This window comes from Fulmarus glacialis, unplaced genomic scaffold (assembly GCF_000690835.1).
Source record: "Fulmarus glacialis isolate BGI_N327 unplaced genomic scaffold, ASM69083v1 scaffold13568, whole genome shotgun sequence".
Taxonomy (NCBI): domain Eukaryota; kingdom Metazoa; phylum Chordata; class Aves; order Procellariiformes; family Procellariidae; genus Fulmarus; species Fulmarus glacialis.
Window position 1 is genome coordinate 1 of NW_009230213.1, and position 22,704 is coordinate 22,704.

Genomic DNA, 22,704 nt, shown 5'->3' on the forward strand with positions numbered 1-22,704 from the left:
CTGTAACTTTGAAGGGGCGTCTGGTGAGGAAACAGCTGATAAAAAATTCGTCTTCGCTGCGTTTCGCACTTGCGAGGTGTCAGAAGTCGCTCTCCGGTTGAGCCGCAGCGGTCCTCTAGTTCGATTCATCACCGTCACTGAGAGCATCAGTATTTTGGGTTTATAAGACATATATTACATGATCTCTTCAGTGAAGCGATTGCTGGAGCCTGTGGCAGTTGTTCGCCTCCAGCCCCGAGCGAGATCCGAGGGGTCGGTAAGGTCCCGCCGGAGACCCCGCTTGTGGGGCTGCCCTGGTGCTGTGCATCGCCCCGGTGGTTTGGTAGCCCTGGGGATGTAGGTCCTTGCTTACAGCTTGCCCTTTTATTCCAGTTGACCGTCACTGTCTGTCTCCAACACAGTTTGCTCTTGTACAGTGAAACCAAAGCTGCTTTACATGCAGGGAGAGAGAAAGAGGAGAGGAAAGAGGGCGAAAGGAGGCAGTAAAATTATTCTGTAGGAATTGGACCAAGTGGTAAACACATAATATGATCCCTTTTCTCTGTGTGTGTGTCACTGACACACGTGTCAAAATACATGCTGTGCCTGTTGTATATGTTAACAGACAGCCTTGGCCTGCCGGTATCAAAGTTCGTTTCAGGTTTTCTGAGACATCTCTTCTGACAGCCCTCAGTCTGGTGGGTAAGGCAGTGTAACTCACACCACCCTCAGCATCGCAGGCAAGCTAATAGAGATGTTAGGTTTTAACGGCAGTAAAGCACGACTCAATTATTTTTGCTGTGTTTTAACAAGTTCTGCGACTACGAAAAGCAGCCGAGGTATTTTGGCATGGCAGTGACGGTGATTTAGTTCACCTTTATAATTTGGTTTGAGGCAGGTTTTTCTCTCTTACTCTCTTTGTTTTCTTTCTCCCCCAAAAAACATGTTTTTTTGCCATTCTGGCTTCTAGCACTGTGGAAGAACTTTCCTCATTTCAAAATGTAATGGAGACTGTTCGCTGCACGGGCTTTCATACTGCATGTTCCAAGATTTATTGTTATTTAACCATCTATTACAAGAACCACCCCCGAAGTAGTGAACTCTTCCAGAAAAATTACTTGCTTATTAGAAAATGATTCATGTCCGTCCTGGACAAGGCAGTTCTCTTTCACCAACATCTATCTCAAGGCGTGAATGCCCATAGCAGGCAGGGAAATGTGTCTGTAAAGTGTTTTAGCGGCATGGGGAGCCCCGGGGTAGCTGTCACTGTTTCTATTCTCTAAACAATTTTAATGCCATTAGCAAGTGTGATTATGTACAAACCGCTTTCTAGGGGGTTCCTAGGCTGGATATGAGAGCAGGGCTTTGTACTGAGTCAAAGGGTGGATTGAGTTTATGACACAGTTTAAATAGAAACAGAAGAGCAGTACTACAGTAGAGCAGCACATCGTAATTCATTCAGTATCGTTTTGTGATAGCTGTTCAGGGAAGTACTCGCTTCTTACCAGTTTGTTCTGTTTGAGAACATCTTTCAGGGTCACCCACGAATAAATAGCTGAACGTAGAGAGTGTTAACCCTGTTTTTTTTCAACTTTTTGTTTTTGTTTTAAACAAAAAGGAAAAGAGAAAGGAAAAGGAAAGAAGAGGCTAACTAGTAGGTGTCTCTTTAAATTGAGACTACTTTTTAAATTCCTTCATTTTTCTGCTTAACTGTTTTATTTTTTAAAGAGGAAGGATCTACACAGAAAGAGGTACTGTGCACTAATTTGGCATGTTGTTATAAATAAGGCATTTTATTTATTGCAGCCCAGAACTGATTTAGTACCAGTTATGTACTAATATATATATACTCCAGATAAGACATAATTATGAAGACTTCAGTAAATGCCTTGGTTTGTGAGCACTGTTTAGCTTCTATGATCAGGTATAAACTCATAACTGTATGTTATTGTTAGGTTTTAATAACATTTTAAATAATAGAAAAGTTCTGTAGCTGCTGGAAAGGCTTTTTTATCCCATATATCTGCAATGTGATCATAGCACAGAGGCAGCAGGGGAGGGGTGTGGGAAGGTTCGCTCAGAGACCTGAAGATGAGTGAGTACTGCTTTACAGAGCACAGCACGGACACAGATACGATCTTCTGAAGCCTTTTTTGGGGACCAACTTGAGTGCCAGCTCCTGTCTTGTTCTGCTCATTGGGCGGCTGCCCTCTGCTGTCTAAAACTGCCTTGGAAAGCGTTGGCGTTGCTGCAGTGGTGGTGGCAGGGAGATGAGGGAGGGCAGGTTGCAGGGAGAGGTAATTTCTCAGCCCCGATGATTCTCTCGGAGGAAGCAGAGAAGCTGTTGGGCACGCAGTCCCTTCATCAGGTCGCTGCGCTGACGGGCACGAGGGAATCTTGCTGCTTGTGCAAATAAAGACTGACAAGACACTTATAATTTTCCCCTGCCAGCTAAATAAACCAGCCAAAGGCCAGCATTGGCTCAGTTCACATGAATGATTTTTAGATCCAAGGAGTGGTGTGAGTGGTGCAATTTAGACAGAGATTCCATCTATCAGGAAAGCTTCAAATGTGGTTTGTGGGAATAACTTTGGTGTGAAGCAGATGAGAGCAGACTGCTTATAAATACCTACTCTTAATGATGGGATCTGCTACCAGATGCGCAGTATAACTGTGATTTAGGCTGTTCTCAGCTTCTGAGACCAGTAAACATTTCTGTGTACAGTCCTCACTGTTACAAGTAGGAAAGTTAACAGTTGACTTACACTAGTGTATATTGTCTTTGTGAGGATGGAGTGGTATCATTTGTCCCCGTTACCTTCTTTTTCTATGTTTTCCTAATCACTGTTATAGAACAAGTGTATTTGATATACAGCAGGTGTTCCCTGAGCCATCCTTATACCAACGTGAGACTATATCTCATTTGATAGCTTGCAAAACCCAGCCACATCAAATGTTAATCTCTGCCATGGAAGGAGCCAGAGGAGCTGATGGTTTTCCTTGAATACATAAGCAAGTATTTTCCAATTTTGGGACATCCAAAATTACACAATTCTGCTTCATGTTTAAAACGACCTGTATTTTCCAGCATGACTTGCCTGTTAGGTGTGAATCAACACATTCTATAGAGCTTAGCCCTTCTAGGAAAAGATACATCCCTTTAAAGATGTCCTGTTTCTTAATGAAAGAATTACCAACAGAATGCTAGTCGCTTCTGGAAGAGACAGTACCTGCCTCTGTGGGCATCAGTAGCATCAACTCTGTTCCTCTACATCTATTTTTTAGAATGGAAATGTTTTGATATCCTGCATGAGTCAGCTGATATTTTGAACGTTGTGTGCTTTAATTATAGCCTCCATTCCCAAAGAGGGTGCTACCAACAATGGAAGAATCCAGGCCCAATATTTGAGTTGGACATGTTCGGACTTCAGCAGTCTGTAGCTTTCGAAGTCTTTTTTGGTGCAGCTTAGAGATGGAGTATTCCTACAAAAAGCATTGGAGAGAAGGATTTTTCTTTTTTATTCTTAGATAGCTGTGGTCATCTCCTGCGTGATTTGCTTTGGTTTACTCGTTTGAGGTATTTCAGGAATGATCCTGCAGTTGGGATCAGTGTAACCTCAGCAGGGTTTTAAATATGTGTAAGCTCAACATAATTGTGAAGTTTTGTTTGAATAATCTTTGTATGAGGGAGATCCTGCCTGCCTTCCTGCCCAGGGCGCAATGCCTCCTGCAGTGATTCAGCTGTATGGCTAATTTTCAAATAAACTAAAGTTACACGTTTTCTTGACACAGTACTAGTGCACGCTGTTCTGTGCAGTCTGAGGCACTCTGCCTGTGGTTCATAAACACATTCACAGTCCCATTTGCCTCCCTGTGCTCAGAGGGGGTTGGTTTGCATTTCTAATTAATTGAGTTGATAAGGGAGTAAGCCAGTATGTTAAGTGAAAATTCCCTCAAGAATTGTAAACGTACTTCATTAGCTGCCCTCGTGTAATCACATCACCCTTTCTCATGTAAGCCTAGGGCAGAGTGAATGCTACGTGGAGCAGAAACCTTCCTCTGGTATGAGTTGCAAGGGGAAGCGAGTCTCCCATGTGGTCATGTTCTGCAACCCAGCTCCTGTTCAGGTTACCTTCTTTGCCCACCTGCCTGTTCCGACCATCAGCTTGATGTCTCTGGCTAAGACAGCGAACAGTGTGAGGTGATTTAAGGACCTCTCTCAGTGGAGTCAGAGGGTAGGTGGGAGGTTTCAGAGAATGCTGTAGTCTAGCTGCAGCAAGACACATTTACTCTTTGCAGGAGCTATGGTTTCTGAATGCAGGAATTTACACAGAGTTTGAATTTTCTTTACACCGTGTGAAGACAACTTCCCACGGATGTCAACTGGGAGTCGGTGGCTCAGCACATCTGAGGGTTAACCTGGGACACTTGTTTTAGGATACATGTTAAGGTATTAGTTTAATGCTGAGAAGCCTGAAGAACTTAATGGTAGTTGGCTCCATTCAAATCGCTTGACCCTTATTATATTGTACTTATTATATTATACTTGGTTAGCAAGCCATTACTTAGCAAGGTAGATTAATCTTGCAACATGTTTGGGTGAGTAACTGGACTTCCTTTTGCTTTCCACAGACCGGCATTCAGAATGGCAGGCTTATCCACTTTAATCCTCCTTTTGTGTGCTGCTAAAGATGTGATGCCCTCCAGTTCTCACTGGAAGCCAACTTGGCCATCTTACAGAGTTCCAGTTATCCTGCCACAGTCTACCCTTAACTTGGACAAGCCACAGTTTGATGCTGAAGCCAGACTGGAAGTGGTATCTCCCTGTGGCCCAGCGTGCCACAAAAGTTCTCCGTTGCCAACTTATGAAGAAGTGAAGAACTACCTTTCCTATGAAACCTTGTATGCTAATGGTAGCCTCACTGAAACTGAAGTGGGCATATATATTCTGAGCAGCAGTGGTGATGGGTCTCACGGCAAATCTCGAACTAAGAGGCAGATCTATGGCTATGACAGCAGGTTTAGCATTTTTGGGAAAGACTTCTTGTTGAATTACCCATTCTCCACATCGGTGAAGCTATCTACAGGTTGCACAGGGACGCTAGTGGCTGAAAAGCATGTTCTTACTGCCGCTCATTGTATCCATGATGGCAAGAGTTATGTCAAAGGAGCTCAGAAGCTGCGGGTGGGTTTCCTAAAGCCCAAACTGAAAGATGGCAGCAAAGGGGCCAATATCACCAACTCAGCAATGCCTGAGAAAATGAAATTCCAGTGGATCCGAGTGAAACGGACACATGTCCCCAAAGGATGGATCAAAGGCAATGCCAATGACATTGGGATGGATTATGACTATGCCCTGCTGGAGCTCAAGAAGCCTCATAAAAGAAAGTTTATGAAGATAGGTGTGAGCCCACCAGCAAGACACTTGCCTGGAGGGAGGATTCACTTCTCTGGTTACGACAATGATCGTCCAGGAAACCTGGTTTACCGTTTCTGTGATGTCAAAGATGAAACGTATGACCTGTTGTACCAGCAGTGCGATGCCCAGCCGGGTGCGAGTGGATCTGGGGTGTATGTGAGGATGTGGAAGAGGCAGAATCACAAATGGGAGCGTAAAATTATTGGAATATTTTCAGGCCATCAGTGGGTGGACATGAACGGCACCCCACAGGATTTCAATGTAGCCGTTCGCATCACACCCCTCAAATACGCACAGATCTGTTACTGGATCAAAGGCAACTACCTTGACTGCAGGGAGGGATAAAGACAATGAAGCTCCTCGAAAGCACTTAATGACTGGTTTTAATTACTCATCTGAGGAAAGGCTAGACCTCTGCTGCAAATGTGTGTGATACGATCTTGTAACATCGGGATGTGATATATAGCTTTTCAAGCAAGCCGCCTTGTTCTCGGGACAGGGGCTGTGTGGTGCTGTCATTACAGCTCGAAACTGGGGAGAAAGGAACGTCTGCCGGGTGGGGAAGGAGCAGGTGGACTTGCTGAATTTGCAGCTGAGCAACTGAAGATTAATTAGGGGCGGATCAGTAAACAGTACGAAATCAGAACCGTCTCCAAAGAATCTTATAAAAGGGACACTGTTGACTATCTCATGCCTACAATGTTTGTTTTAATAAATCCTAGGATTAGTAGAAATGCTTTGATCTGAACTTTTGAAAGAAAATATCTCTATGCTGTTGGGGGCTGAAGAGGGGCGTTTAATGGTGTTTGCAACCCAAACATTACAGCTTTGTGTTCCTGCATGAGAAAGGGAGTGTGAAAAGGGCAAAGAGTGCGCTATGGCAGATGAATGCCACATAAATAGCGTGAAGGGTAAATAACCGCATAACACTTCTAACCTTTCGGCCTGAGTGATTTGAGACTTTATTAGTAACATAGTTAAGAAAAATGCTTTTTGAGCAAACAGACCTTGATGTTGCAAGGACTTGACTGTGAAGATGATGTTGGTCATACGAGCAGTGCCATTGCACCCTGCTTTGGGAAACACAAATCATATATGGGCTTAAATCTTTGTAGCAGCTGGGGCATAGCCTTACACCTAGCAGGATCCCTATGAATATACTATTATAGAAAGCGTATGGGGACAGAGGCTTGTTTTCTGTTATGACCTACTTAGATCTTTTAAGGAAAATCTGTGTCAGCAGCTCAGATTTTCAGAGGGGAAGCCTGTCTTGCATCTTGCTGGCCATCTGAATTGCTGCCTGCAAAGCAGGTAAAGGGGAGAGCAGGACAAGGGTTCTACTGAGTTTTCCCCCTTTTTGTTGAAGATCCGTGCTGTTCTACCTAAAAATACACCAGGTAGAGGGACCCTAGATTTATAAGTGTCTTTCTATCGTGTCTCTTTGACAGTGTAATTTGTACGGCATCTTGACTTCCGTTTCGTGTGTTGTTTGGGACAGGAATCCTCCTCCCGATCAAATTGTTGAGTTACAAATAATTCTTGGCAAACGCACAGTTCAGTAACTCTGCAGCTGGAGTAGAGCCACATTATAGTGTGCAGTCTGAGTTTGCTATGAAGTGATGCTCTGCTGTCTCTTATAGATAAGTGACTTACATTTTTACTATGGCAGAATTGGAGTTTAAAACAAGAACTGTCTTTTATAGGTAAAATCAGTGCAGCCAAATACTTCTAGCTCGGCAAACAGCATTGGGAAGTCCATGTGATCTGTACAGGCAGTGTTTCTCAGGTGGATTTGCCACTGTATTGCAGTAACATGGTTAAGTACATACTGCCATGCCAACTATTATTTTTTTAAATAGGAGGATAGACACTGGCTCCAGTTCCAGTTTCTCTTCCATCCATCTCTCACTGTCTCCTGAAGCTTACCAAGTTGCTCGTGGTGCTTGATGTTGTGGGGTAAATGCAAGTCCTTGGTGTGACATGGCAGAGCTGGGAAGGAATGAATCTAAGCAGAGCTTCCCTGTGCTATACAAGGAAAATGTTAATTCAGCTAAGCGTTTCTTACAGTCTACTAATTACTATGGCATTTGTAAACATATGCCTGATGGTGCTTTATCTTTGTGATGGCTTTGGCTCTAGTTCTGAAAAACATTTTTTACTAGAGCTGCCGATGATTATTATTTTTATAGGTGCAGCGTACAAAAACATGGACCCTCATGTGGGCTTTTGGTGCACTCAGATACAAGCAGTTACTAATGCTTTGAAATATGAGTAATCACCATATGTATCTGATGGTCTCTTTCTGCCTTTTTATTTTAATTTCCTTTACTTTATGGCTGTTATCTGGAGCACTTTTGTTTGAATGTATCACAGTGAATAAAGAAAAGTTATGGAATTTCAATGCACACATTCTTGTATTTGTACTATACTTGCGTTGCACTTTCAATCTTGTTTCAGTTACTTATTTGGAAGGACATTTAGATACAGAACAGATGTATTAATATCCTCAATGCTGTTTATTTTCCTTCAGTTTTCCTTTGTCCCCACCTGTTATAGAAGTAATTTAATTTTTTTTTCAGTAGGTTTGATTACTCTGTCTTTGAACGGTAATAATCAATCTTAGCTTTCATATAATTGTTGCAGTTCCAAAGCCAGTCATGAGCTCAGATTAGTTAAAGCTGAAAATAATCTATTAGACTAAAGAGTCACATTTTTTTTATTAACTTCAGGGTCAATAAACTATGAAGGAATTTGAACCAGTCAGTATAAGGTCATAAATCGGGTCCATCTTCTTTTTCTTTTAGTTGATACAGTAAGAAAAAAGTTCCTCTGAAGCCAACAGTGAGACCCACATTTTTTTGAGGAACACTGGAGTACAGAAATATTCCACTTTTTGACTTGGGAATTGCTGTCCATATACTTTTCCTGATTTCTGGATGTGCACGCTATGTCATGTGGGCATGAGAACATCAGTCCTGGCTTATGGGACATATTTCCCATCCACTGGTCATATGTTCTCAACTGCTTCGTTGGACTGCAGGCTGAGATCTTTTATCCTCTCGAGATGACTGGCAGAGTGGAGTTGTGCAGAAGGCAAATGAGCTAGAGTAATGTGAGCAAGTTTTTAAAAAAAAAAAAAAAAAGTATGCAGCAAGTTTAGTGTAGTCAGGGGTGGGAGAGTCTCTTTCTACTGTACACCCTATGCAAACATTCCAAATTGTTTTTGGAAAGAAAAGGAAATCTCAGATAACATGGGCAGAATTGTTGTGCTAAAGCTCAACATTGTTTCACCTGCACCCGCCTGACTCGGTGGTGACTTTGCCAGGGTATTCATTCAGAGTGGGGTTGGGCCATTGCCAGGCAGGTTTGGAAATTGCATTCCGAGTATATTTGCTTTGATGCTGTAAACAGGGCTTTTTTAAAACCAGACCTCTAAACCGTGAGAAAGATAGCCTTGCAGCCAACTTAGTTTATCAAGGGAACACAAGTAACTGTATCCAGGCACGACACTAGAAATTTCATTGTCCAGCTGATTATGACGGCTGATAATCTGCAGAACTGAGTCAAGTGCCTCATTATTCTCATATCTTAAGGCAGAACAGCAGATGGGTATAGAGGCGCGGTTTTGGTTGTAAATGGAAAGGATTACAGTCTTCTGCTCCTGCATCTTCAAGAGGCTGACATATGAAAAATTCTAGTTAATATGATATAACTCCCTCGGAGAACAGTGCTGGAGACAGAAACTGAGGTATCGACAAAGCACAGACCGTGCCAAGCTCTTCCAGAGCACACAGTGAACTTAGCCTACTGAAGACTGCAGAATATCATCAAGTTTCTTTCTCAGAGGAAAGGTATTTTCCTTGCATCTGTAATTGGTTTGCAACCGAATTCCCAGGCCTGCCTGTTTAGAGAGCAGCCCTTGTCTTAAAAGTTGCACGCTGAACTCCAAGCAAGTATAATACATGCTTGAAATTCTTTGCCGTGTTTCCACTTAATCTGCCATTTGTTAGCGGGTTTTGGTAGCGTGCCAATGCAATATGCACAGGCCTTGAGAAGAGGAGCTTTCAAAGAGTGGATAAAGTATGATGGGTGGGTTAAAACTTCTTTGCTTTCCTGGAGTAAAAAGGAAGCGTGGACAGAGAAGAGCAGCAACGAGTGAAAGGGCAATGTGATTTGTATCACAGCAGCAAGATTCCTAGTGAGTTGGTCGCTATGTATATATGCACATGTATGGATATGCATGTGTGTAGGGTTTTATGAATAATACTGTTCGTTTCCATTCCCTGTTCTACTAGGTATAGAAGAAAAACCTCTTAAAATGAGTGCGTGAAAAGCCTCTTAAAATGAGTGCGTGAATACCAGGCAATGTGCAGCACATATGAGACGTTTAGAGTGTGACTTGTCTATAGGTACACAGGAAAAGCATAAATCAGCGATGTTAGAATTAGGAACTTGATCTTTTCCACCCAGAAGATGTTTTTTCCTGTCTCACATGGTAACTATTAGGTTGCATGTGCATTGTGCCTGCTGTTAAAGGTAGTGCGGGCTTTTATAGGTAAATGATTAAACAAGAGAAGAGAAACATCTTAGCATGCCCCAAACATGATTATCAACACTGATTATTCCCAGGATAAAATTATCAGTGATGCTCTGTGTGTGGATTGATTTTGAACTAAATGGGAATAGGTTGAGTCATGAAGCAGGCTCATACTCTTTTTTTATCTAAAGATCTCTAGCAGTAATAAAGTGATTGTGGCTCAAGGGGAGACAATGAATATTCATCTGCAAACGTTTTATGGACAATGTTTATTTTTTTTACAATAAATTCCCTTTAAAAGATAAGTATGCATCAGCAGAGAAGTTAAACACTTCTATTACTTCACCAAGCAAATGATCATGATATAAAATACTCCATTTAAGTAGCACATATAATGAAAATATCTGATACGTGTTAACTGACATTTGCTCATTTACACTCGTCTCAGTTTTGGAAATCACCATTCATGGCGATTTGGTGAGGAGAGAGTGTTTTTCTGGCAAGCCTGGCCAACTCCAATACAAAGAGCGTGTTCATGAAATACTGACAGGTGATGGAGTATGAAGGTTGTTAGCTCTTACTGGAGTGACAGCAGTAATAAGGTATAATAAATTTTTCCAGCTTATCCTAAACAATTTCCTATAACTATTTTATGCCACATTATCATAGATTTGGTGATTTACCACAGGTTGCATACAGGAAGAAGTTAATTTAATGATGATTTAGATTATTGTTTTTGCATCCCCTTACCTGTGAAGCCAGATGTATTTACTGCTATGGGTGGGTCAGAAGAGGACAAAAATGTTCACATTTGCAAAAGTTCATTAAAGACTTGTCTAACATAAAGTCCCACTTCTAAGCTGAAGTTGAACTATGTTTGCCATCTTATATTTGAACATATATTTGCCTTTCAACAGAAAGGGCTAGATTTAAATGGGGTAGTTTAGATGAGTTTAAACCTGAGCTAGCTAGAAAACAGTTCCTTTTTGGTATTTTCCCACTGCCTCCATCCTTCTTTTTCTGTTCCTGCCCATCCTTGGTAAAGAAAACTTCCTGTGATGAAAAAGAATGGAGATCCTGAAAATCGGGGGGATAGGTGCACTTCAGAAAACCCATTCAATGGGTATGTTTGCACTTTCCTGCTGCAAAGAAGGTGCCTACCCCGTGGCTTGGCTGTTCTGATCATTCTGGGACAGGCAGGTGGCACCTGCTTTGGTTTTGACCAAAAACTTCCATCTGGGTCAAGGAAACCTTTCTGATAAAAACTTGTTTGAAATCAGGATGTTTCAACAAAGCTTCGGTTTCTGTGAATTGCTATAAAAGGCTATTTTTCTAATGCATTTTCAATCAGATCCTGCTTCAGTTAACTTTTCCTGTGGTGGTGTTCTGGTCCCCATGGGAAGGAGGATGGTGTCCTTGCTTGGAAGATGATATTACGCTTATCAACAGCATTCAACAAAATTCTTTTGTCCAAAAGTCATGTTTTACCTGAATTTATTGCAGTCTTGTTCATTCTGAATGGAGCACACAGGGGCTTGTTTTGTTGTTGGTAGGGAAAAAAAAGGGAAAGGAGCACGTCAGGAGGTACACACCACGTGAGGAGGTACACACCACGTGAGGAGGTATGCACCACGTGAGGAGGTATGCACCATGAGAGGAGGTATGCACCATGTGAGGAGGTACACACCGTGTGAGGAGGAACACACCATGTGAGGAGGTATGCACTGCACCATGAGAGGAGGTATGCACCACATGAGGAGGTATGCACCATGAGAGGAGGTATGCACCATGAGAGGAGGTACACACTGTGTGAGGAGGTACACACTGTGTGAGGAGGTACACACCGTGTGAGGAGGTCCCTGCAGCGCAGGGTCAACCGACCATGGGACCAGAGGCTACAGAAACAGGTGGAACGACAGGGGCTTTCTGGCCTCTGCCTTCTCACAAAAGCTTCACTCAGCAAAGAAGCGTGGGGTGGAAGAAAATGTCACACTGGGCTTCGTCCCGCATATCACCAAAGTCTGCTATTGTGTTGGGTGGGAGCAGGATCCGTGCGCAAAGGGATCTGCCACACGGCTTAAATGTCACCAGTCGTGTGGGAGCACTTCTTTCCAGCCAGCCCTTCTGAGGGATCATTGTGGGCAGTGAAAGGGCAGGAAAGACTTTCCCAGAGCGCGTGGGTGGGGGAAAAGCAAGCCTTCATGCTGGGAACGCATCAGATGCGCGGATAACTCTGAAATGTGTTTTCCCTGAGATAAAGGGTCAGGCTGAGTGAGCTCTGCAGGTGGAAGGAGAGCAGCTTTGCTCAGCGGGACTCCTCCCCATCCTCAGAGATGTCTCTGGCGGCAGCCGAGCGGGAGGGGGATTGCCACACTCCCACCGTTATGGATGAACCACTCAATACCTGCCTCCTGCCTCCTGCAAGAAGTAATTATTTAACAGGAAGAAGAATAAAAAACGAAAGAATAATCTGAAAGAAGCTGTGCGATGTGTTCAGTTCACAGTACCAATGAAGTAACTGTTTACAAATGGATACCCAGAAATACTCGTATTTTTTTTAAGTACCTGTGGCCACTGCTGTTGTTGCCAGTGCTAAAAACCTGAGCTGTCTGGGCCGGACCCACGCTTGTAGGTACTGGGGAGACACCTGCATTGGAAATTCACATTCCTCAGGCTTCACCGTAAAAACAGACTTTCTGTCTCCTGGTTTCCACCAGACCTCATTCAGGAAACACAATCCCTTTTTACGTGCATGATCTTAAGCTTTGTATAATGAAATATCTTTAGGGTATTTCTCAGTAATCGGCTCCCTGAGTTCTTCCTGTGAGACATTCTGCTGCTCTTCTCAGCTTTGTGTCATCAGCAAATTTCATTAATGTGCTCCTTCTTGTGCAAATGTTGCTGGTGAATGTATTTAGTTAAGACTGGCTAAGAGTGATGCTTGAGAAACTGCGCTTGTAACCTCCCTCTACCCTGATGGTTCCCCTTTCAGCATCTTTTGTCTCTGCTTCAGCCAGACCCTTTTGCTAATAATTCCCTACATGGCACCATTTCAATTGCTTTGCTGAAATCCAGTTAGATGAGGTCCCCCAAAAGTGATTACTATAAATTAAATCGTTGCTTGAGCAATGCTAAAAATCTGCAATAAACTATGTGCAAAATAGATGGCCTATTTCATCATGCTCACTTTAATCTTTATTTTAATGTTCACCAGAAAGAAATACTTCAATTAAAATTACAGTTTGGGGGCATAGCTTTTAGTGTAATATTATCAAAATAATTGGGGGTCTTATGGGACAAAATCTCAAAATTAGGTTTCAAACTTAGGAAAAAGCTGTATGCATTCATTTTTATTAAGCTCTAATCTGGAACATAAACACTGTATTGGTTCTCTTTCTTCATATAGCTGATTGTTTAGAAGCTGATAAACCACAGATAAAGCCTAAGGACACAACTGTGATTTTTTTAATTCTCTACAGCTGCCTTATTTGCATTGTTACTAATCTGAGCAGACGCGAGATCTTTAACATCGTCATGATGATAAAACAGCTCATTCTTTTGATGTCAGATAAAACGCAATTTTGATGTGATTCTGAAGCCAAGAATCATAAAATCTGCTGTCAAAATATCTTCCTCTACACTTGAAAGGGCCGTGAGACATCTGGAAATAGAATAATCTTTTCTTTTGCCCCATAAAAAATAGTGTTGCCCTCTTTTTCCTCCCAGTTTTGACTCTTTCAATCTGGAAAGATTACAAAAACAGTCTGTGAAGTCAGTTTATGGAAGGCTTTAGTAGAAGTCCTCTGTTTGGGCTATGAAATATTTTGCATATTTGAACCCAAGAGTTAAATCAGGAATCAGTTACGAGTGTTGTCGGTACTAGGTCACACAATCCCACTATTTCGGAGCTGCCACTGATGAGAGGGGCACGGTTCCCTGCATCACCACCTTGCCTCTGCCACAGCCTCGGAGGGATCTCCAGCACTCAGGGGTGACCGGGCGTGAGCTGGGGGCTGCCAGGACCCCGATTTCCCCCGCCGCAGGGCAGCGGGAGCAGCCCGGGTAGTTCTGGCTGCTCGGCACTGAGCTGGGATTTGTGATTTCCAGCACCATCGCGGTGCAACAGCCAGAGTCACGTACCCATCTGACCTGAGCAAATCCTGTCTGATCACTCTTAGGTTTGACTAAGGTACTTCCGTAGCACCTTTTGGGGTTATTTGGGTTTGGGTTTGGGTTTTGGCTTTGTTTTGCTCATCTGTGTTGTTAGCTGCTCCCAAATTTTCATAATAACGTCTTCCCTTGAGATACAAGGAGAATTGTAGCTTCCGGACTGATGCGTAGGGAGACTTTTTGTTGTGTTTGTACCAAACACTGGCACCTTCACTGTAATCACTTGCTTTATTTTTCCAGTGCGTTATTTTTCCAGAAATCCTGTTGCTGAAGGGACAAGCCATAGGAAACCATATGCCCAGCAATGAACACTAGCTTTTGCGAAAGATCTGTAGGTTGAAGGTGAAATGGGAACAGGCTGCAGGATTTAATGAATGATTTCACATGATCCCTCTGAATTTAATACATATGGTGGCTTCAGGTCTCACACCCCTTCTCGGGAGACCAAGTACCATTGCTACTGTATTCTTTAATAAACAGGGAAATCAAAGTCTGCAGCTTCTGAGTTCTGCACATATTTTTGATGCTTAGTGCATGATATGTGCCTGCTAAATGTTCTTACCAAGGCAGAACGTGGTATATTAAAAGGAACATAAAGAAAGTGTGGCTTGCTTTGATCTTGGGGATTCTTGCGCTACTTGCCACTGAAGGTTTACATTTGCTTTTCATACACTATATGCAATTTGTTTGGCTTTCAATAAAAATGACAGACAGAATTAATAACAGTCCTGATATCTCATCAGGAGATGCATTCCAAAAATATCTGTCTATCTACACAGTAAGTGTATGAAAGCCTATATAGGATCCTTGTCAATAAATTCTTCTGCTTCACTCAAAGAGAGACTTTTCATTAGTTTGGAAAAATATTTTCCTCATTATGATGGCTCACTTTCATGCATCCGGAAAGATATTGAAGGTAACTGATCATTTCTAAAGAATAAACCTGTCACACTACTACTGCCTAAGTTTGCCTTTTGTTTATTAAAAAAAAAAGAAAAAGAATGTTCTTTGTAGCAAAGGATGAGGCTATATTGTAATGCTCTGGGACACATTGGAGAAAGCACACGGTACTGTTTAATGAGTTTTATCCATGTACATCCACCTTGAATTAAAGCTGCATGGGCCAAGAGGATGCTCACATTTCCGAACTTTGGAACAGTTTGGAGATTGCAAACTTAAACTGTTCTACAGGGATCCATCTGGTACCACACTGGTCAGCAGCACACGTGGACCATGGTCTTACACCACAGATGCTCCATCATTTGAGATAAATCAGAAACTGCATCACTAGATAGTTGGGTTTTTCGAGGGTGGGCCAGTTCTCTAGCCAGGGTGGGAGTTATCTTTGTCCTTATGCTTCTCAGAGACTTCCTGACAACAAAGGAATGGTTAAACTTAGGGCTCTCAGATTCCAATCTCTGCCCTAACGAACAGAAATTCCTCTGTATATTTTCCTGCCAAGTTTTATCTTGTCTGCTGCACTCCTCTTTCTTCCTCATCACTACCATCTGGTGCTGGAGACATTCCACTTTGTGTTGTCTAAACTGGTTATCAGAGAGTTAATGAGTACCTGGGTAGTACAGGATGGAGACGTGCTCCATCCTTCCCGTGCGTCCTGTTTAGTCAGTGGGATTTCCCCCTCTCCTCAGCTTGATTTGTGGTGCAGTAAAAATAGATCAGCAGAGTTCCATGCAGTATTGTGAGCAGAGTTTACTTTTAATCAAACTATGTGGTCTTTTTACAAAATCAGTGACAAAGCTGCTATTAAATACCTTTGAAGTTCTTCATAGCCTCCAACCTCAAATGCTCTAGCAAAACAGAAAAAAAAAGCTTTTAGCTAAGAGATAAAGAAGGTGAGTAATAGGAGCTTGGAAACAAAGCTGGCTCCATTTCTTTTGGAGTGTTGAACAACTCTTCACATACCAATGGGCATGAGCAAGCCCAGCCTAGGAAGGCAAGGAAGATAAGAACATGTTTGGATGCAATCCATTCTCAAGAAGACGGAAATGATCAGGGAGCAACCTTCTCACAAACAAAATCATAGTTTTGTGTCAAACACAGTGTCAAGCCCAAGGCCAGTATTTGTGTCAAAAATGGAAATATCCACCAGCTGCTGTGTGGTCGCGGTACCAGCAAGTTGAAAACAAGACCCTGGTCTCTTAAACTGCATGGGATTGATGTCTTGTAGGGTCCAGCTGTGAGACCATGGCTATACACAAGGTGACACCCTTTTCCCTGGCTGATGACTGTCCAAACACCAAGAGCTTTTTCTAGTAAGGTCAAAGTCAAGAGGTCTATAAAAGTGCTAGACCAGAAGGCTGGTAAGAGTGAGCCTCTGCCTGGAGGCAGCCTGTCTGCCAAGAGAGGAGCTGATCAGTAAAAAGCCCATCCAGCCATAAAAAAGAAAACATTATAAATTAAAATCATGAGGTCACGGTACACAGATTTGCTGTGAATGTGCCAAACAGGAACCCTTCTCCACCCCTGCACTATTTCAGTGGGAAATACTCCTTCCCTGCCTATTATGAAACATTAACCAAAGCTGCAAGCTCCTCGGAGAAGACAGTGAATACAAAACCTTCTTTCTCCCAGGCTCACTCACAGAATTTTCAGTCCATCTCCTTCCACAGCCAGTCACCTCTTACCTGGCTTTTCTTCCTCTTTTTAAGCTCACTCCTTCACCTGGGCTGGTTCCTATCACCAGTGGTCTGGGCTGGCTCCCAGCGATAGGAGAGGAGGATATCCTGGCCATGTGTTCCCTTCTTCAGCCCATATGTCACCTCTGCATTGATTCCAAATCTGTATCTTTGACTACCTGTCCCGAACCAGATCCCCCAAGTCACAGTCTCACATGAAAATTTAGATCCTTCTCTACTTCTCTGTCACATCTTCTAATCCTTCCTAATCCCAAATTTCCAGCTGCCTGCTAATCCTTTCCTTTTTCCTACTCCTATTTTAAACATTTCCATGTTGAATTCAAATGCTTCTTTCTTGGTGCTCCTGGGAGTCTGGGTCACCCAGAGCCGAGCAGATACCAAGTCCCAAACCTTGGTTCCAGCGCCAGCCACAGCTGGTCAATGTTTGTCCCCGCTGTCTTCAACTGGAGCAGTCGTAGGGATCTGGTGGATTCGATGCCTTTGCAGTCAGGTTAGTGCCAGGTCCTGGTTAGCACCACGCTCTCGTGAGCGTAAATGGTTTGAGCGCATGGGAAAAAAAATGAAAGGTTTGAGCAGTAAGGACAGGCTCTTCCAAGATGGTAGCTGTTGGCACAGAAGAAGCTTCTGTAGAGCAAACACAGGGTTTTTTTCTGAGAGCTTAGAGATTGGTCAGATTTGGGCAGACTTTTAGAAAACAAGAAGGGAAATACAACTACTGCAAACACCTGGTCTGCTAAAGTATAAGCTCCTCTTCCAAATCCAGCAGCAATAGAACAGCCTTTTTTTACCAAAAATGTTGCTTTTTTTTTTTTTTTTTTAACCTGTGCAACAATCTCTTTCATCTCCTGTTGTTTCAACCCAGGAATGAGTGAAGTTTCCAAGAATATGTCAGCAGAAAGCTGAACATCAGGAACACTACCTTACAGCTTGAGATCGCCAAGATCTTAGGACCTTTAACCAGGATCTTATAAAGGAAAGTAGCAGGGAAACTCAGTAACAGGCAGAGTCAGTGAGCTGAGAGACTTGTAGTTGAGGGCTGACAGGAGTTAGGGAGCAGAGGATCTGGGACAGGAGAGGTCCAGGGCTCTAGAGCTGTTCAAAGTGTTTTGATGGCAATGCCAGGAAGAGCTGCATATGGAGTTGGATGACTGAAGAGGGAGTATTAGGGCAGCAAAAAGGGCATGGAAGATGGACTGGACATCTGTTTCTCCATTACGGAAATTGTGGTTCAGTTACAGGTAGAAGTGGGTGGAAACCCCCTTTCCACCTCTCCGGTGAAGGACAAAAGCTCTAGTAGAAGAGCGGAGAAAATTGGCATGGTGGAAAAGAGACATACATGAAGGGAAGAGAAAGGCAAGATGATTGTTTTCCCTGGGAAATACGGTGTTTTAATTGAGTTTGAAGAGAAATTTACTGCAAACTTTAATAACTGAATGATATCACTACAAAGAAATCCTATAAACCATTTTCACCCTATTATACAGCTTCATCTAACCTACAACAGAGGATGACAATTCAAACAGCTCTAGAGCTTTCTTACAAGATTCAAATGTAAATATATGAAGCAAAATAATCTGGACAGATGTGATTTTAGATAGATTTGGTGTGATGTAAATTTGAGACAAATTAGAGATAGGGTTAAGTTTTAAATGATCAGACAATTTAATTCTGAGCAAGAATTCTAACATGGAGGAAATACTGAGATTTGACCTTCTGAGGATTTTTATGCTCTGTTGAACAGAAGAACTCAAACCATATTGGCCTGTTTGGAGAATTTAGCTGTAACTGAAAGAGAAGCTAAAACCAAACCATTTCTGGTTTTATACCAGACCCAGAAGGAAGATAATCCAGTGATCAGAGGTTAGACTGGAATTCAAACCTGGATTTACTTCCCCTGTCTGTGTAACCACGCACAGATTTGGAAGACATTTAAATGTCAAACTCCAGTGAAAGAAAGAGAATTAGTCTGGGCTTTAGCTTCTCTGGGTACAATTTGGGCTGAGTAAATGCAGATGTCTACGATGTGATAAATACTTCTTCACAGTCAATGGAGAGGAGAAGCCATTTTGTAGGTCACGATTCAAGTTTCCCTAAAGTTGATGTTTAAAATAGGTCAGATGAATCACTGAATAATATTGTTTCTCTCTATTGTCTCTAAAAGGAGCTGAGGGCTCTTAGCTCAGTTACAGGAGAGCAGAACTTTCCTGTTTTGGAAAGGTAGCTGACAGCTAAAACTTAAATTTGGAAGGTACTCAGATGCTGGTCTAGCAACATCAAAGCACTATAGATAGATTTGAAAGGTCAGCCTGGAACACACTTCGTTTCCTCTTAAAATTCAAAGGGATTTGAGTCAGACGTTAGCTCCACAGCACATCTTTAGGGCTTCTGCCCATCTCTGAGAATTGTTCTGATTTCCTGGGATCCAGTGAAAGACACTGATATGAGGGAGGATTGGGAAGTCCTCAAAGGAAAATGCAAGCCGTAATCACCAGGCACAGTCACTCCTTTCCTTTTGTTGCTTGACTTACTGTGCCACAGGCCAAATAAATTAAAGAAACTATAACTAAATGAAGTACTGAAAAAAAAAGAAAATGGAAATTGTCCCTGGTTGGCCATGCCTAGCTCTGCACATTTACAGGGCTCTGCATCTTTTCACTGTATTTTATAAGTTCACTTTTCATTCTTACTTTCAATACCTTCTCCCCTTCCTCTCTTTGCAAGGAGCGTTTGTTTTGTGCTGGCTACATCACTCTGGCCACATGGCCCGGTATCACATCACCTGCTCTGGAAACCACCTTGAAGTCAGGAGACTTGTGCTTCATATCTCATTCCACATTTGGTGTTGTTCTGATCCTCTGACCACATCAAACGCAAGCAGAAATCACCTCATTCACCAAAAGGCATGCCTACTTCCACCAAATCCCTTCTGTATTGCTTCAGGAACAGGAAAATTCCTTCGACCTTCAAAGAGGTTTTCCTGTTTTTGTGGCGCCATTTGTAGGTGCCCGCCTCTGTCCCAAATCCCTGGGACCTTTACAAGAAAGGCCTCTGTCCCTTCCTGTCTGCTTGTTTCCTCCCAGACGCTTTCTGCAGCATTTAGCTACTAACTATTTTCTCCCTTTAAGTGTGACCTTTCCAAAGCCATGCAAGATATTATAGCACAAATCTCAAAGCCATGGTACGTTCTGCTTTGGCTGGGCAGCAGTAACTTTTCCGTCCGTTGCTTCTTATCTTCTCCTTCACCTTACAAAGTTCATGTGTGTGTTGTCATACAGGCTCCTCCAGAGCTGATGCCGTGTGCTGTTTCAATATGCTGTGAAGCCGCCACATTAAAGACATATTTCAGGATAGCGCTGTATTACTGAGCGACGTTTGATGCTGTGTTTGTTGGTGGAGAAATTTCCCCACCACCACCTTCAAAAAACCCAAATCACAAGAAAGATTGCTCATGGTTTTTTTTCAGAGCATTGCAAGACTATTTGGGGAAAATACAGAGCCATTTTTTTTGAAACTCTCAACACGCTTGAGGATCCTTATGTGCAGAAAACCCAGGATATCTGGGTGACTCTTTTTCCAGGAATTTGGGCAATAGCATCCTATTCACTTCCACAGACACCACCTTCCCATCCAAGACTCTCAAAAGTCACTTACCTATTTTTCACTGCTTTCTGTGGGTTTGCTCCTCTTAAGCTCTGAGCATGGCTCCACTCCTTCTCTTCCACCAGTTTTCTCCACATGCTTCCACATCTCCCTTTGCTGTAACCTTCTTCCCTGAGAATCCCCTTCTCATTTATTGTACACTGTTGCCTGTAAGTCACCTCCTCTTACCTCTGAAAAACCAAGACTTATCTCATCTTTTTGATTACCTCGCCTATCATAAGGAAGGAAGATGACACTGAGATTCTCTGGTGCATGCTGAATGGGGATCCCAAAGGAGCCAGAGAGAGAGCATTGGGCTTCAGAGCAGACCCAAACTGTTTTCCTATAATAAGCTCACCAAAATGGTCCAAAAGGCTTTTTGAATGCAAGTTTCATCAGAGCACGAACACCAGGCAATGAAAAAAGGCTCCTACATCTCTGCTGACCCTCGTGGCATGTCTGGAAGCAAGGTGTCAGCTCACTCAGGGACTTTCTGAGCTGCATCAAACTACACAGAGTCCTTGCTCATGCTTTCCTTTTCCTTCCTGCTCCCGCCCCTCTCACCTCCCTCACAGTTTCTCTGTGGAGCTGCTGGACCCCAGCTCTGAGCTGGGACACTCTCCTTGCCCCCCATCTCCTGCCTGTGCCATCTGGAGACACTCAGTTGCCTCCGGGCAATGGATAATTTTCCATCCACCTGCTCTGGTCACTGAAAATATGACATGAACTGGAGCAAGCAGACTAGAGGTGTCCTGTCCTTCACAAGCACGTTGGGTGATTTTGTCCTCTAGGCAGGAGATTTGTTTTCCACCCTCTCGGTTGTTCCTGGTTCCTACCTCGACATTCACTCTGATGGCAGCTCCCGAGCCTTTTCCCTCTTTGCAGACTGTCACTTGGCTGTTCTGTCCTATTTCCAGTGGTTTTGGGGAATTCTAAAAATTCACAGAATTGCTGTATTGCCTGAAGTGCACAGTGTGCCTGCAGGCCTGGCAGTGCCTTTGGCTTTTACAGCTGCTGGATTTTTTGCTTTTTTTCCTCACAAGCCTTACAAGCGTCTTAAAAGTCTCTCCTGCTATCGTGTCCTTAGTAGCACTCTAATAACTTCAGAATCAGAGATAGTAATGGCAAAAAAGATTTATTTCATCATCTAGTTCATCCCTCTGCTGTTGCACAATTATTCCCCGGGGAGCACTTCAGGCTCCTGTCCAAGAAGTTTTTATGTTTAGCTTCAATCTCAAAAGCAGCTCTGCAAGCATGATAACGCAAGGCTCATTGTCTGCCTTTCAGCCATTTCAAAAATTAATTTGCCCAAAGTACAAATAAAAGGTTATTTTTTTTCCCCTTCCAACAGTCAGGCCCGTAAACTGTTTAAAACATCAAAGCCAAACTGCATTTCTTCTGGCTCTATCTTCATTAGCCAGAAAGCATCTGCAACTGGAAATGAATCTGCAGCTGTGTTGACGGTTTGCAATCCAGAGTTAAAAAGCACTTCACTTTTTTATAGCTCTGTCAGTACTTTATAGCAAGCAGGAGGGGAAGAGAAAGAAATCATATTGTAATTAATATAGGTAATAATTTTAGAGGAGTGATCTTCACTGAGTAACGTTTGTATGTATCAGTATTTCAAGGAACTCAATTTTTAAAAGGCTGATTAACTCTGACAGTCACTTTAGGTAAGACGAATCATAATTCATTCAGATCAAGTTTGATTAGACACAGTGACTTCATCAGTAGTAAGAGGGAGCAGGGACAGGTGATTAACACACCTCTGTAAGGCAGGAGACAGATTTCTTCTCTTGAGCTACCTTGGGAGAAACTACTTTTTCTTGTCTATGCCTCTGTGACCCTTCTCTGGGGAAATACCATTTACTGATTTGTGTCTTTTGCCTCATGAATGGTGCAGGGGATATGAGGGAGCCACAGGGGCATAGGTAGCTCCCAAATCCTCATTTTGTTGAATATGCAGAAAATGCGCAATACAGGCACCCACCCTGTCCTTGGGGTATGAGCCATTTTATGGGGTATTCACCCACACTCACTCATTGGGCTAGTGTGAGGATTAGTTCATGCTCATTGAATGTATTTTCAAGAGCTCCAGACATCGGTAGTGACAAAGCTCACAGAAATAGTAAAAATTACCGCAGATGCAATGTGTTTTTCAGACCCTTAAGACAGATTAACCTAGAGATAAATAAATGCCATGTGGAGGCTTTCCCATTGCTTTGATCAAAGAACAGGTTTTTTTATTTCTTAATTAAAACCCACAAGTCTGTTGTTCCCTTCATCCGCTCATCATCACACAC

At 42.8% G+C, this 22,704-nt stretch overlaps 1 protein-coding gene across 1 annotated transcript; it reads left to right on the top strand.

The window, feature by feature from the left end:
* Positions 1-4,613: 4,613 nt before the first annotated feature.
* Positions 4,614-6,417, top strand: PRSS23 (protease, serine, 23). Its single transcript, XM_009584144.1, has one exon. The coding sequence runs from the start codon at positions 4,625-4,627 to the stop codon at positions 5,741-5,743; it is 1,119 nt and encodes a 372-aa protein (XP_009582439.1). The 5' UTR covers positions 4,614-4,624; the 3' UTR covers positions 5,744-6,417.
* The last annotated feature ends 16,287 nt before the right edge of the window (positions 6,418-22,704 follow it).

What these genes read in the sequence shown, in the direction of transcription:
- PRSS23 (XM_009584144.1), top strand. Translation starts at nt 4,625, where the DNA reads ATGGCAGGCTTATCCACTTTAATCCTCCTTTTGTGTGCTGCTAAAGAT.